This window comes from Fukomys damarensis, unplaced genomic scaffold, assembly GCF_012274545.1.
Source record: "Fukomys damarensis isolate Sample0158 unplaced genomic scaffold, DMR_v1.0_HiC HiC_scaffold_17, whole genome shotgun sequence".
NCBI lineage: Eukaryota > Metazoa > Chordata > Mammalia > Rodentia > Bathyergidae > Fukomys > Fukomys damarensis.
Window position 1 is genome coordinate 74,190,476 of NW_022900929.1, and position 15,686 is coordinate 74,206,161.

The following is a 15,686-nucleotide window of genomic DNA, read 5'->3' on the forward strand; positions in this document are numbered from 1 at the left end:
CCTTTTCTGACCAGCAGCGGAAGCAGCCCTCAAATCCCCATCAGGGCAGGGAGCGGGCAGCTGTGTTTCTTGGTTGTACTGGCTGTTCTTACTTTTAGCCTCACAGCTGCTACTCTACACTCGTCCCAGGCGGTCACCCAAGGGTCTGTGGTGGTGAACTCCGATGTGGGTTATGCTTTGCAGGAGGATGAACTGGAGCTGATGAGAAAACCATCTGGTTCGGATCTGTTCACCATTTTGGGGGTCCTGAGTTTTATCTAGTAGGAAAAAAAGGAAGAGAAGGAAGGGGAGGGGACAAAGACAGGACCCCAAACTCACAGCAATTCCTACCTGGGTCTCCTGAGTGCCGGAAATTGCAGGCGTGCCCCACCAGGCCTGGCACTTTGTTTTCGGTAAGAAATTTTAGGCTGCAGTTTTCCTCCTGCTAGAAACTGAACATCCACCTAAAGTGGCCTAAGCAGTGGTTCTCACACTAAGCCACGAGTTCCATCCCCGGGAGCTGGCGCCCGTTGGCGAGATCTGACTTCACTCAGAGCCAGGCTGGGCCCAGGCAGGCTTCCCACGTACAGCCAAGGCAGCAGGCCACTGGCCTGGACAATGCTCTGCTTGGGGTCGCTGGGCCCCAGAGTCCAGAGGTGGCATCGTAGGCACAGCTTGATCACTCTGCCCCACCTCCCTCTGGTCCCTTCAGTCTTACTTGGCCTGCAACCAAGGTCTCCACTCTTGGACACAAACGGCTCTTGCAGCTCTGACCATAAAGGAAAGACTCAAATACAGCAAAGATAATGAGGTCCAGTCAGGTGTGGTGGTGTGTGCCTAGAATCCTAGCACTTGGGAGGCTGAGGCAGGAGGACTGCTGAGCTCAATGCCAGCCTGAACTACCTAGCGAGACCATGATCAGTTAATCAATATCAAGAAGAGAAATTACCTACCACTAACTACACACGCCACATTGGGGTTTTCCATTGCCCATTGTAGGATACCCCGTTACCATTCTCCCCAGCCTCTCCAATGCTGGTGTCTTACACAGCTAGCGCACACTATGGAAACCAAGCAACTAGCATGGGTACAGTCCATGGAACTTGTCCATTTTACCAGCACACTCTCATCCCTCTGTGTGTGCTCTTCTATCACACGTGTACCCTTGTGGAACCACTACCATTATCGAAATACTGATCTGTACCAGCATCAAGCGTGTTCCTCTTCCTTTCTTCCGGCACCGGGGACTGAACCCATGGCCTTGGCACGGAGCTACATCCCTAGCCCTTTACTTTTCATTCTGAGACAGGGTCTCAGTCACCAAGCGGCCCAGGCTGGGCTCAAACTTGTGACCCCCTGCCTCAGCTTCCCAGAGTGTGGGGGTCACAGGTGGGTGCCACTAAGCCAGCTCTGGCCACCCTGTTACACCTGATCTTGGCCGGGTAGCTGAGAAGTGCCTGTCCCCCTTTATGGCACCTCCCTCCACCTCCCTCTGTGACTCTGGTGCCCACTGTTATTTTCCTTCCCTTTATGCTACTTCACGCCTGTTCTGAGGAGAGCGATGGAGCGCGCATCTTTTGCAGGCTGGTCTGCTCACTGAGCATCACTTCCTGGAGGTTAACTTGGGCTGTCCAACGCTGACCACTGGACCTCGGGGTGGCAGCCATCCAGGGAGGGTCATCCGGGACTTTCCAGTTTGGGGCTTCAAGCAGCGAGACTCCTGAGAGAGACGCGTTTGTCTCCCTGAGATAAACGTGTGAGGGGCGGCCACCACAGCACCTCACTGGCCTGTCCAGTGCTGACAGAAACGGTGCATCTTCTCCAGTACTTCCTAACACTGCAGTCATGGCTTGGCAGCCCTCCCGAGCCTGAGGGGTCCAGGTGCCATCCCGGCTGCCCTGAGGAGACCCGTGCTGCTGCTCAGACCGGATATCGAGCGCCCCCGTTTCTTTGCCGTCTGGCCACCCCTTAGTGAAGGGCGCTGCGTGTCTGTGTCGCTGTTCACTTTCTGGTTGGATTGTGCGGTTTGGGTTCCCCCCGCCCCATGATTCGTTTCAAGAGTCCCTCATATGTTCTAGATAGTCGGCTACTGCTTGTAATCAGCAGCCGGAACCTTTTGTGGAGGAAGATAAGGTCACGGAGAGTTTCTATCTCATCTGAGCACATTCACATTCCTCCCTTTTCAGAGGCTGAACTCTGTATCAGCCCCCAGCCAGACACCTTCCGCTGCGTTTATCCGCGTGCCATGGTCTGACTCCTGGGGCTCTGCACTGGGATCTGGAACTGGACAGTGTGGATCCCTCAACTTTCAAGAATTCTTTTCCAGATTGTTTCAGCTATTCTAGGTCCCTGTAATTTCCTGATGAGTTTTAGGATCAGCTTGTCAATTTCTGCCAAAAAAGCCAGCTGGGGTTTTGATAGGGATCTCACTGAATCTATCTTCAGCAGTCTGGTCAGCTGGGCGTGGTGGCGCACACCTGTAATCCCAGCAGTTGGGAGGCTGAGGCAGGAGGATCACCTGGAATTTGAGGCCAGCCTGGGCTACATAACCAGATCCTTTCTCAAAAGAAAAAACAAAACAAAACAGTACCGTCTTTTAGCTCATAACTGAAGCCTTACTGGTAAAAGGGTGGTCTTTTCCACAAATGGTTTTATAATGTGTACACACATACCTGAATATTCACACATACACTCCCACACAACAGACTGAACAATTACACAGTACAGTAAGTTGAGGAAATGAAATGTCTACAAACATGCTTTTCAAAATAGTATAAATACACCTTCACTTTAGGATCCTGAAATTAAAATTAGTTCCTTTGTATTCAGAGTTGAACCTAATAACAAAGCAAAATGAAATGGGCAATAGATATCGCCCAATAAGAGTAGTTAATATCTACATAAACATTACTGCGCGGCAGGAGCTAAGACTTTTAACCTCCTCTGTTATCTAGCAACCCTATGACTTAGACATCATTCTCCTCATTTAGAGAAGAACACGGAGACTGGAAGCCCCCAGGTTACCCAGCTGGGCGCAGTGAGCGTGCTGTAGAGTATGGCTGAGGTTGAGCTCCCTCCCAGCTCCACCCTCAGTGTAAGGCTCACTACAAGAAGCAGAGCTAAGAAGAGCAAAGAAAGACCTGAGCCTGCCTTGGAAAACTCCAGAATGCCGCAGCAGGACGCATGCGCACCAGTAACCTGCAGGAACCTTTCTCGGCCGCAGTACAGTGAAGGTTGACGCGTTCGGACCGCATCTCCTACCTTCAAACGCAGCAGAGTGGATTATGGGAAAGGACATGCGCATTAGACGCATTAGATGCAGCTGGTGTGACTCACGTGGCTGTCAGTCATGCTCCAGAAGACCCAACGGAGGCGTCTCAAACCAACACAGCCTTTGAAACCCTATCTCTTACGCCCTCAGGAGCGTGCTCACTAAGCTTTTTCCTTACCATCGGGGGCTCATAGCTCACAAAAACCTAGGGACCTGTCCTGGTCCTTGTCACCCATGGTAACAAGTGGGTCTTTAAGCTTCACTGTGCTATAAGGTATTTCAGTAGCAGCTATTTTTGAAATCAAAACTATATCCTTCCTAATTTAAAGCATTGTTGAATAAGGAATGTTTGTCTAAATCTTTTGACAAATTTTGTTGCTTTCAGTCTCTGAAGTACCTCACCTGCTTTTATTTCACCCCCACCACCTGTACCTGACCTGTGCCACTGCACTGTATTCTCTGCCCAGAACAGCCAAATGCGGGAATCAAGTCTGCCATGTCGGGAGTTTAGCTCAGCAGTGCTGCTGCCTGCCTTGCAAGCACCAGGTCCCGAGTTCGATCCCCGTACCAAAAAAAAAAAAGCAAGGAGTTAAGTCCTTTCCCTGACTCTAACTACACATCTCTGCTGCCTACTGAGCTGCCCAAATCAGAGGCCATTTACTCTGGTAAAAAGTGTTTATCTAAGCCAGTGCCGAGGACACAGAGGGGCCTCCTCTCCCCCAAATCCCTTCTTGGTGTGCACAGGGCTGCCGGGCTCTTCCAACTCGAGGAACAGCACTGTCGGCTGATTCAGCCTGAGCCTCCCTCCCTGTGCCTCACCCTCCCAAGCCAGCAGCACAGCTTCTGCCATTCATCTGGGCTGGGGGTGGCACCCTATGCCCTTCTCGAAAGAACCTTGTTGAATTCTACAGCAGGATCGCGCTATGCAGTTCAGGCAGGATGTCCTTGAACTCAGTGTAGCCCAGGCTGACCACTGTGATCCTCCTGCCTCAGACTCCTGAGAGCTGGGATCAACGCCTGCAGGGACCTGCCCCGAGCTCTGCCCAGGCAGCCAAGCAGCGTCTCCACAGGCTGTGGTTCTGAGCCTGGCCTCTGGGAGCGCTGCTGTGTGCACAGCGCGTGGCACTCATCTGCGGGGTGTGTGGTGGGGTCATGGAACACAGAGCACGCCTGTTCTAGACACTTCTACCCCATGCAGAGACAACATGGACATCACAGCAGCCACATGTGGAAATGAGAACATTTTATTTATCTAAAAAACAAAACCCCCAGGCTATACAGACAACTGACAGCCATATAACAAAATTTCCAAAACATACCACAAAGTCTCATCTGCAGGATCACTGAAGGTTTAGGGCCAGCACTGAGAAGCATGGCTCTCGGTGTCCACCCCAGAGGATAGAGTCCCCGGTAGCTCGCTCGGGGGACTGCAGCCAATTCTTCCCCAGACTCGACACAAACCAAACAAGGAGATTCCTAGCAGGTACTGCAGTGTGCGGAAGTGTAAGTCCCTGTTTTTTAATATTTTTGAAAATAAAATAATAATGAAGCCAGGATGGTGGCCTGGGAATAAGCACGATCACGATGTTCTGCTCCACCGAGGGGAGAGGAGCCACTGTTTTCACACACGTCCTTCCCGATTCGGTTCCCTGTGCCGGTCCAGCTCAGGGCCTCTCCAGAGCTAAGCTGCAGCTCCTGTCTGCTACGCATCCATGGACAGGAGGAGCTGCCGCTGAGCTCCACAGAAATCTCCGTACCACAAAGCAAACAGAGAAGCAGGAGAAAGGGCTCAGGTTCACCCAAGAGAGCAAAGGTGCCACCGCTCTCCTCAGTCACTTCCGCCCTCACTCCTGCTTAAAAGCAAAGGCTGATAGCTTCTGATTAGCAGAGAGATCGAAAGGTTTTTGCTTTTTGGGTAAATTCAGATTCTCCTTCGTGGCTTCCTTGTGGCTTTCCACATCCTGATTTTCATCATCCGCACGTTTCCGCTTCTTTGCTTCAAGTCCAACGCCTGCGGCTTCTCCCTTGGCCTTGTTAGTCCACACCTTGGTGAAAATAGGGGGAAGAGCAAGGATTTTTAAGGGACAACAACGAAACTGGATGGAAATGATTTCTTTGCTCTTCCAGGTAACACTCTTACATATAAGACAGAATAATCACCTGAATTGTTAAGCTAATCATTAAGGGCGCTAATTATTAGCAGATCTTTTATTCTTTGGGAAAAAATATTTGTAAACTACTGGACAAAGGGCTGATGTTCAGAATATTTAAGGAATTTAGAAAACTCCATGGCATAAAAATGGCTCAGTTAAAGAATGGGCAATACACTCTAAATAGATCCTCCTCAAAGAAGACACACAAGGGGCCACAGGCACCAAAGAAATGCTCGAAATCAGTAATCACCCAGAAACGCAGGCCAGAAGCACATGGAGCTGTCACTGTAGGCCGTAAGAACAGCCACCAAATGTTCCCTGGGCGCAGGCAGGACCAGAAACTGTGGGGCTCCCGAGAAATGCAGCCCGGACACAGGACGGCCGCAGGCGCCCCCAGCCCCATGCATGGGTGCACCCGGAGGCCTCGGTCCTGGGAGACACACTCCCAACAGCCAGCCAGGGAGGAGCAAGCGTGCGCGGACAGCTAAGTGGGTAAAGGAACGCAGCACGCTCTCCCGACGTCATACTGCCAACCGTGCTGCAGGGAAAACGAAAGCCGGTCACTTATGACAACGATGGAACCGGAGAGTACGTGAAGTGCAGACAGCAGGAGGATAATGCGGCACGATCGCACTCATCTGGAATCTAAAAAGCGAGATCGGGCGGGAGACAGCGGAGGCCCAGCACGCACCTAGTATGCACAAGGCCCTGACTGCAACCCCCAGCACCACAAAAATACATAAATAGATAAAAATGAAAAGGTCATGCAGAGTGTGGGGCACACACCTGAACCCCAGCATTGGGAGGCCGAGGCTGGAGGGTCTCGCTGCAGGCTGGTAGCCAGCCAGGGCTTAGCGAGTTCAAGGCCAACCTGAACTATACAGCAAGACTCTGTCTCAAGGAACAAATAAAGCTGATCTCACAGAGGCTGAGAGCAGAATGGGTTACCAAGGCTGGGGGATGACGGTGAGGTGAGCAGCGGTACCAGCTATGAAGTCCACAGGAGTGGGGCTGAGCAGCTGCGGTACTGAGAGCTTGGGAGAGCGGGGAAGCGGGTGTGGGAAGCTTTCACCGTACAAAAGCAGCAAATGTCTGCAGAGACACTCAGTGTGTCTAAATCCCATTTTAAAGACTACAGTGTGCTCAGGTACTGAAACCCAACATGGCGCCCGGCTAATATGCACAATTTTAATGTAGCAGTTAAATATCTGAAACACTTCTAAAAACATCAAATCTTTTATTCTTAATTGCAGAGCAGGGTAAAAAAACTGGTGTTCTAGTTCTGTGATATTTCAGTCTAAACTCAGCTTGTAATTATTCATATTAAGTACAAAATATTATAACTGCAGGAACTTTTTGAGATAATCGTAGGGTATGATTTTCCCCAGGACTGGAGACTGAAACCTAGAGCCCTGGCATTGAGCTACAGATCACTTTTCCTTATTTAGACTTTGCTGCGATACGGGCTCTTGCCAAGTTGCACAGGCTGGGTAAGAACTTGCAATCCTCCTGCCTCAGCCTCCAGTGCACTCAGATTAGAGGTGCGGGCCACCATGCATGAGGAGGACCGCAGGCTCACAGGTGACTGTGCGAAGGGCCCGAGTGGCCTTAAGCCAGTTCCCCCACGTGCTAACATCTTCAGGGCTGCAGAGCAATTCTCATGGCTGGGGCAGGGACACAGGAACCCCAGTCCCCTACTGCATGTCTGTGTCCCTGCCGTGGCCCAGCCCGCCACCCGCCCAGATGCCAGCCACACCTGCGCTTCCCTCCTCCCGCACTGCTGCTCAGAAACGCCGCACAAGCAGAGGCCGAGCGTTACAGACTAAACTGAGCAATGCACGGCGCTTCATCTGTTGCTCAACCTTTTACTCTAAAACAGTCCCTTCCTCGTTATTTACTGATTACAGGGCCTTCACACTGAACTATGTGCCTGGCCCTTGATTTTTCACTTTGAGACAGGGTCTTACTAAATTGCCTTGTTGCCCAGGCGGGCTGGAAATTGAGACCCTCCTGCCCCAGCCTCCCAGAGTGCTGGGATTACAGGTGTGCGCCACCGCATCTGGCTGACATTCAATTTTATGCATTCAAAGCCACATCCACGGGCTGGGGATGCGCCTGGGTTCAAGCCGTGTCTCTCCTCTTTATTCACTCAGATGCCTATGTGTCTAATTCTGCAGAATCTTTATTCCCTTTAGAAAAACTGACAGAAGAGCGGGAAACACAAACTTGATAAACAGGTTGTTTGGAGTGGTTAGGCCAGATTCTAACGTCCTCATTACTCAAGACCCACAGCGAGTGGCTATATCACTGCTGAGGTGGCAGAGGTGACACCTGGATGCCACAGGACCCAACTTCCCAAGGAAGCACCCCCTCCCTCCCAGGGTGGACAGGAGCCTGCTCTCTGTGGGAGAGGTGGGAACAGAACACAACACCACCCGTGTCCCCACAGAAGAGTGTTCTTGTGTAAGCAAGGACCGTAATGTAGTAGAGTTCAAAGACAAGGATTGACTTCTTTTACTTACTCAACATTTTTGCTTTTGATTTACAATTAATGGATCTTTTCTTGGAGGCATTTCCCAAATTATAAACACGAAGGAACTTACACAAATTTAAATTCTTAATGGCCCCAAATTTAAGTATTGGCACTCAGTAGTAATTACTACAAATCCACATGTTTCAAACTGACATTTCCATTTAATCAATTTCCTCTCCACCAAGAGATTTATGCTATATTCAATTTTCTAAAAATAAAGGCATTTCTATGAAACTTTTTCAAGCCTGGAAAATTCACTGAGATCTTAATCTCAGCACGATTATCCTTACCTTCCTTTCTTCAGCTGACAAAACTCTAAAGCGAATCATTCCTTCTTTTATTATATCTGCTTCATCTGAAAAGTCAGGATTGTCTGACAAAATATTACTTCTATTTTCTTCCAGCCACATTTGGAACCCAGTCTTTGGCCTAAAATAGAAATTGTATGAAAAAATTTCTGGTTAGTACATAGCTTATGGGGTTTTACAGTCTGAAACAAGGTCTCATTATAGGGCCCAGGCTGGCCTCAAACCTGCAATTCTCCTGCCTCAAGTGCTGACAGTTCAGGTGTGTGCCACCACTTGGTCTTACCGTGTTTTTCGTTACTTATTAGGTCTTTGCAATCCTGTGCAGAGGAAGGGAAACCCACTGCCCTGGGAATACTCGTAACACTTAAGTGTCCAGGGACTGCAGGACTGATGAACGGAACGGGCCGCCGAGATGCCAATCTGGAGGGTCACTCACGTTCGTGTCTCTGAAGTGCAGGGCCGTGATTTCCGCACTTTTAACCCCTGTTCTGAACGCTGAGGCTCCGGGTCCCCACTCACTCTGCCTCCAAGGTCCAGGTCATCCTCCTGACTTCACTCGGCCCTGCCATCCCCTCCACACCCCGCTCTCTTGGCGACCTGGCACCTTTCCCCATCGGCACCATGCAAGGCGGATGTAGCCTGGCTGTGTATCCCCTCCAGATCACTGGTTGTGAGTGGAGGTCTGCGGGGCCCTTTCCAGCTTCCGGCAGTGCCACCTGCAGGCACCCTGAGGGCTGTGTGCAACCATCAGCTCACAGACTCGCAGCGGGCTGGGACTGCAAGCAGTGAGTGTCCTCACTGAGGACACGGGAAGGAGCGGCTTGCTGCAGGGGCTTCCAAAACTGGAGCCAGGCTGAGGGTCCCCAAATTCACCCACTGCTACACTGCCTTTCTCTACGTCTGAGCTGTATGCAGACTAAATAATAAGTTAAAAAACACAACGAAGATGCCAGGGAAAATGTGTATGACAAGATTTTAAGTGGGACCTGGGTGTGGTAGTGCACACTTGTAATCCCAGCACTAGGGAAGCTGAAGGAGGATCACTGAGTGTGAGGCCAGCCTGGGGTACATAGCAAGACCCTGTCTCAAAGAACAGACAAAATGTGTTTAACTGCAAACAAAAACACAGAATATAAAACTGTACCCCTAATACAAACCTCATCAAGTACAAAATCTTAAATTCACACAAAACATTAGACGGAAAGGACTACCTCTACAAAACAGTAAAATTGAGTTGTTTTTGTCTAAACTTTTAAACTTGTAGAACAAGTCATTAAAAAATATTTAGAGTATGACTATAACCCCATGCCTAATGTTTGAAATGCACAAATTTTAAGCAGTCTTAATTTAAACTCATTCCCAGAAAAATATTACGAACAAAAATCAATGCTGAACAAAAGTTCTTGAATTTCCAGACATTAGAAAACTAATTTTAATCAAAATTTGGCCCAACATCACAAGTCAGACTAATAGCATGCAATCTCCTGCATCTAAACAGCTGTTTTTCAAAGGAAAACAAACTGAGTTTTTCCTTCTGATGCAGTACATCAACATCTGTGACAAAATATCTGACTAAATACGGTGATTAGAGATTTCAAAAGGTATGTTCTCTATACAGGCAACTGACAGTACAGAAAGCAGAATTATCCATCTTCTTAAATAAAAGTTCCAGTTTAAGTATAAATCAAATTTAGAATGAAACAGGAAAAAAAACCACAAGTTAAAACCACAGCTATTCTCTTCTGCTCAAATTAAACTAGTTAAGAAAATGAGAGATGTAATGCTAAAAGAAAAAGGGTGACTTTTTAAATTTTATGCTATATACAATAAATCTGGCACACTGGAGATCAAGAAATGTAGTAAGCTAGGTGTGGTGGTGAGTGCCTGTGAGCAAGGCTGAGGCAGGAGGATCACTTGGACTCAGGAGTTTGAGGCCAGTCTGGAGTCACAGTGAAACGTCATCTCAAAAATAAAAAAAAATTTTAAAAAAGGAGACTAGCTTATACTTGCTACACCATGGCTTTTCCTTCTCTGTGATGCCCCTCTGCCATGCGACCCTGCTTTGTACCTTTTTTTTTTGGTACCAGGGATCCAACTGGGCCTTGTGCTTGAAGGCAGGTGGCAGAACCCCTGAGTCAAATCCCCGGCAATTATACCCTGCTTTGGAACAAGCCAACATGGACAGAAACCTCTACAAACTATGAGCCGAAATAAACCTTTCCTCCTTAAAAAAAAAGGCAGGAAAGAAGAGAGGGAGGGAAGTAGCAGACTTAAAATATATTGTGTTGGTGGATAAACAGGATATGGACAAATGGAATTCTCAGAACGCTAGAGATATATAAAATGATACAACATCAATGTAAAACACGGCCATAACTAGCAGAATTAGAAGTACATAATAATTGAAACTGTAAAGGAATACAAGACACAAATATATAAAAATTACACACACACACACACACACACACACAGTTGTTATTGTTGTTGTTATTTTGTGATGGTTTTGCTATGTAGTCCAGGCTGGCCTTGAATTCACTATGTAGCCCAGGCTGATCTCAAACTCTTGGTGATCCTCCTGCTTCAGCCTCCCGTGTACAGGTGTGTGCCACCACACTTAGCTGTCATACATATTTTTTACCTTTTGTTGTTGTCCCCTGTGTAACTATACTATTTTTTTGTTTTTTTGAGACAGGGTCTTACTATGTAGTTCAGGCTGGCTTTGAACTCAACAGTGATCTTGTCTCAGCCACCCAAGCGCTAGAATTACTGGTGTGTGCCCACCGTGCCTGGCTTATACTATTAAAAACAAAAATGAATTTGTAAAACGCAGTGGCCCAGTGAAAGGCAGCCAGAACTGAAGGCATACTCAAGCAGCATGGTGACTTCCTGAGCAAGCAGACCGGGCCTGCAGCACAGAGCCGGCCCCCCACTGACCTCGGGGTCTCGGCGTGTGGAGAGCACACAGCAGGGGCTACAGGGGACGCAGGTGTAGGATTCTCCTCTTTCCCTCCCTTGGTCTTATCGGGCTGAGGAGTTTTTTTCTGGAAATAGGATGCTGCAGATGCCTAGAAAAACAGGTATCATCATTAAATCAAATAGAATTTATGTCACAAGAAAATTCTGACATATGCGAAGAAACATTTAGTTATTTAGAATTCCTTTTTTTTTTTTTTGAGCCAGGGTCTCACTTTGCAGCACAGGCTGTCGGACGCATGGCAATCTTCCTGCCTCTGCTTCCCAAATGCTGGGATTGCAGGCATGAGGCACCATGCCCGGCTATTTAGAATTCTTATTCCAACAAGCGAAGTTTTAAATTCTCAGCTGAAAATAACTGGGTCACACAAAACCCCTAAACACTCTGCATCACGTTCTGTGTTTTCTAAGTGAGTACAATGGTGGGAAATGGCGAAGATAAGTAATAAATCTACTTAACTGACAACAAATGTGAGGTAAAATGTGGACGGCAGTGGACAAATTCTAAAATTAGAGCAAGGGTCGCATACTGTAACCACGTACAGTAGACAGGGCTGTACCACAACCATGTGGGAGATTTTACAACATATGGAGGGACGCCGAGGCCCTTAGGATGGATGGACAGAGAGACAGACACAGACACACACGCACGCACAACTCTGGAGCAGAAGCCTATGAGAAGCCACTCCGGAGCTGCACAATGAGCCCGGGAACGGAGGAGCCCCGGCCATGCCCTGCAGTGTGGACACCGGACACTACCTGCTTAGACTTCGGCTTGGGGGTCAGAGGCTTGATCACAGGCGACCTCTCACTGCGGGCTGCTCGGCTCTGGGCAGCAGGCTGCCGGGATAATTTGCTCATGCTGTCTAAAATATTTGGTGGGCGCGAGGAGTTCATGGACAGGGCTGGCTCCCTGGAACTGGCCAATACCTAAGAGCAAACCCGGGTGAGCATTTCATGTTAGAGAAGAAAACAAAAATCTCAACAGATTCATTTTCCCTTCAAATTTCTGTCACATTTATATTTTGGTCTCATCCTTGGAAATGACCACATGTGGTTACAATCCAAAATAAGACAAAGTCTATATTCTGAAATGCCACTTCCCCCTGAACCAGAAGCGTGGTCCTAAGCCAACAGTACTTAAAGATAAGGTGAAAAAACTGTCCGGCAGCAAGGCGGCCCGTCTGGAAATACCACTTGGTCTGGTCATGTATTTCAGTAGCAGAAACATCACTGGCAAGTTTACCTTGAAGGGGTTTACTCGTCCTTGGTTGCTAGGAGTAACTGCACCTTTCACAAAAAAGAAACTCTTACTTAACACTAGTGGCAAAAAACAGATGACTTCTAATTTCTGTAATACTAGATCGAATGCTTTCATCTATATACAGTATATAAAAACAAAGGTACACCGTAACTTTAAACTTTTATTAACAAATACAATGACTTCTTTCCTACTTCCAAGACAAAACAACCTAGAGTGGGAACTGTCCCAGCCTGCCACTGTGAAACACCCACTCCTTGCTCTTCTGGATACCACCCGTTGGGGATCCCCAGGCCCAAGCCCTTTTTCTCTGCTCGTCACATACTCTCCCAGCGTCTGCTCACTGTGCCCATGGTTTAAGCTACACCAATGACTTGGACTTCACATCTCTCAGCTGGACGCTTTCCCAGCTTTCTCCCAACCCAAATGTCTCTGAGGCGCTCCACCCACCTCACGGTGACCTCTCCATCTCAGCCTGGGCCCCTAGAAACTGCAGTCCTCCTTGGCACCCTCAGGTCCCGCTCTGTGACTTAGAATTACCCCCATGGCTCTCCCATCTGGCCTCGCTGCTGCTCAGTCCCATATGGACAGCTTCATGGGCTCTTTTTTTTTTTATTTTTTTGAGACAGGGTCTCACTTCGTAGTTGAGACTGACCTGGAACTCACTATGTAGCCCAGGCTGGTCTCGAACTCAGTGATCCTCCTGCCTCAGCCTCCCAAGCTTTCATGGGCTTCTCCAGCTGACCACAACCGCTAGAGGCAGCTGGGGAATGAAGACCACACCCTCAGCTGCTGCTCTGCCATCAGACCCTAAGTGCTACTCAAAGCACCTTAATTCTCTCGCAGGTGGCAGGCCTGGCCTCTGCTCCACTTCTGCTGCCTGGCCGACCTGTTCATCTTCCGGTCTCTGCTGCAGACACTCCACAAGGTCTTCCTTGGGTCCCCACCATCCACACAACTGATGGGACCTTATGCTCTCTTAACACTACACACATGCTTTTCAAGTTAATATTTATCTAAGTAACATGCGTATTCAACTTTTTTGGTACCAAGGATCAAACTTGGGCCCTTGTGCTTGCAAGGCAGGTGCTGGAACCACTAAGCTAAATCCCCGGCTCTGTACTCAATTTTTAAAGGAATATCAAAGTAATATATGTACACAGTTTTAACGGTCAAAGGGCACCTTAAGGATTATGTAAAAATAGACAGAACAAAACAAAAACCCAGAGAAGGGGCTTTAGCTCAGTGACACTGTGCCTGCCTGGCAAGTGCAAGGTCCTCAGTTCGAACCCCAATACTGAGAAAACAACCAAAACCCAGCAGTCCCCTACTCCAACCTTTTGTCCCCTGTCGCACTTCCCAAAACCAACCACTTTCAACTCCTTTTCAGTTTCTCCAGCACCCTGAATGTTTCCATGATGACACACATCTGTCCACATCTGTCTCCCCGGCAGGGCTAAAATGGCACTAAGGCAGGGACTAACATTCATGTCTACTTGAGTTCTGCATCTCTATCCAGCAAAACGCCCAACACAGGGTGGCATTCAATAAATACGGGCTCAACGACCCACTTCACAAGTCACACCTCCGATTAAACAGTAACACAAGTCCCAAAAGGAAAGTATATTTAAGCAGATGAATCACTTTAATTACATGCAAAACCTCCTTGACGTTACAAATTTGTAAGTGTTTCTCACCTGACTTAATGGCCGGCACATCAGAGGAATTTGCACTTTCGGAAAATGAGTTCTGTTCTAGATGTAATTAATAAAGACAATTCAGTGTAAATGATGAAAGTAGAGTCATTCTTATTATTTGATGGCTCGAAAAGGTAGGGGACTCGTATCCCTTAGCCAGGCCAATGGGGACAGCCACAGCCACGACATTTCCCTCTTCTGTCCCTTGCTCATGTGCCTCACCCTGCTCACGGGGTCCGGGGTCTGCTTCTGCCTCACCAGCTTCTCCTCCGCCCCCGGCATCTTCTTCCATCTGACTGCAGAGCCCTGGCGGTCTCCACTCCGTGGCAGTGTTACTGTAACTACAGACAACAGCGCAATTCGAGAGGAGCTACAGAAGCACTAACCCGGTGTTCCGGATGCTAAAGGGAAACGCAACTCAAGTGTCTGACCTGGCATTCAGCTTTTCTCTGAAATCCTCCTCTTCTTCCTCCTCCTCTGCCTCAGATGCTGCCAATTCAGCTGCCTTCTCTACAGCAAGTTCACTCAGTTTTTGGGCCAATATTAATTTCCGAGAACGAGAAGCATATTTAATGGCTAAATTTATGGCATTTTGAGTCATGAGATCTGCAAGTTCCACACAACGGAATTCTCGCTCCAGTTTACAAGAAAGCTAAACCAAAAAGGAAAAACAAAACAAAGCAAAAAAACCTCAAATTATGTTCAGTAAAAGCTTTTCAAAAACACAGTATTGGTAAAACAGTTTTCTAGGGCTGGGGATTTAGCTCAATGGTGCCACCACCTGTCTCGCAAGCACAGGGACCTGAGTTCGATCCCTGGTACCAAAAACAAAAACAAAAAAAACCAGCTTTCTAGAAACTTTCTCATCAATTCAAAAATGTACACTTTTAGTGGGGCGTGGTGGTGCACAACTGTAATCCCAGCACTCGGAAGGCTGAGGCAGGAGGATCACTGTGAGTTGAGAGCAGCCTGGGCTACATAGTGAGTTCCAGGTCAGTCTCAATTACACAGTGAGACCCTGTCTCAAAAAAACCAACCAACCAAACAAACAAAAAAAATGTACACTTTTACAAACTAACATTTCTGCAATTGGAAAGCATTTGACAATGAAAGCTAGGTCAGCTTGGCAGCACTGTTTTCTGTTTCAGTGGCTTAAGTGAAGAAAAGAACAGTGCATGCTACAATCAATAGATCAACAGCTGCTGGGTGTGGTGGCGCACGCCTGTAATCCCAGCACTTGGGAGGCTGAGGCAGGAGGATCGCTGGGAGTTTGAGACCAGCCTGGGCTACACAGTGAGTTCCAGGTCAGTCTTAACTACATAGTGAGACCCTGTCTCAAAAAACCAAAAAAAGGGCTGGGCCAGAGATGTAGCTCAGTGGTTCTACCACTTGTTTCACAAGTGATAGGTCGAGGTCAATCCCCAGTACGAAAAAGAAAACAAAAAAAAGAAATGATCAATAGCTGCTTCAATGCAATGCTGTATGACATCATTTCAAGTTGTAAATTACAG

The 15,686-nt window shown here is 48.0% G+C and overlaps 1 protein-coding gene across 4 annotated transcripts in view; it reads right to left on the reverse strand.

Annotated features, from left to right (window-relative positions):
- Window positions 1–4,485: 4,485 nt before the first annotated feature.
- Window positions 4,486–15,686, reverse strand: part of Wdhd1 (WD repeat and HMG-box DNA binding protein 1) — a 48,448-nt gene continuing 37,247 nt past the window's right edge. For 2 of the 4 annotated variants that reach the window (XM_010632536.3, XM_010632534.3), the window contains 8 exons: window positions 14,607–14,827; window positions 14,398–14,516; window positions 14,176–14,232; window positions 12,464–12,507; window positions 11,977–12,147; window positions 11,179–11,309; window positions 8,227–8,365; window positions 4,487–5,295 (listed from right to left, as the gene is read on the reverse strand). In XM_010632536.3, coding sequence (XP_010630838.1) covers window positions 5,095–5,295; window positions 8,227–8,365; window positions 11,179–11,309; window positions 11,977–12,147; window positions 12,464–12,507; window positions 14,176–14,232; window positions 14,398–14,516; window positions 14,607–14,827 — 1,083 coding nt within the window. In that variant the 3' untranslated portion in view covers window positions 4,487–5,094. Of the gene's footprint in view, window positions 5,296–8,226; window positions 8,366–11,178; window positions 11,310–11,976; window positions 12,148–12,463; window positions 12,508–14,175; window positions 14,233–14,397; window positions 14,517–14,606; window positions 14,828–15,686 lie in introns of those variants that run through there. The other 2 variants (XM_010632535.2, XM_033765203.1) reach the window with 2 other exon arrangements.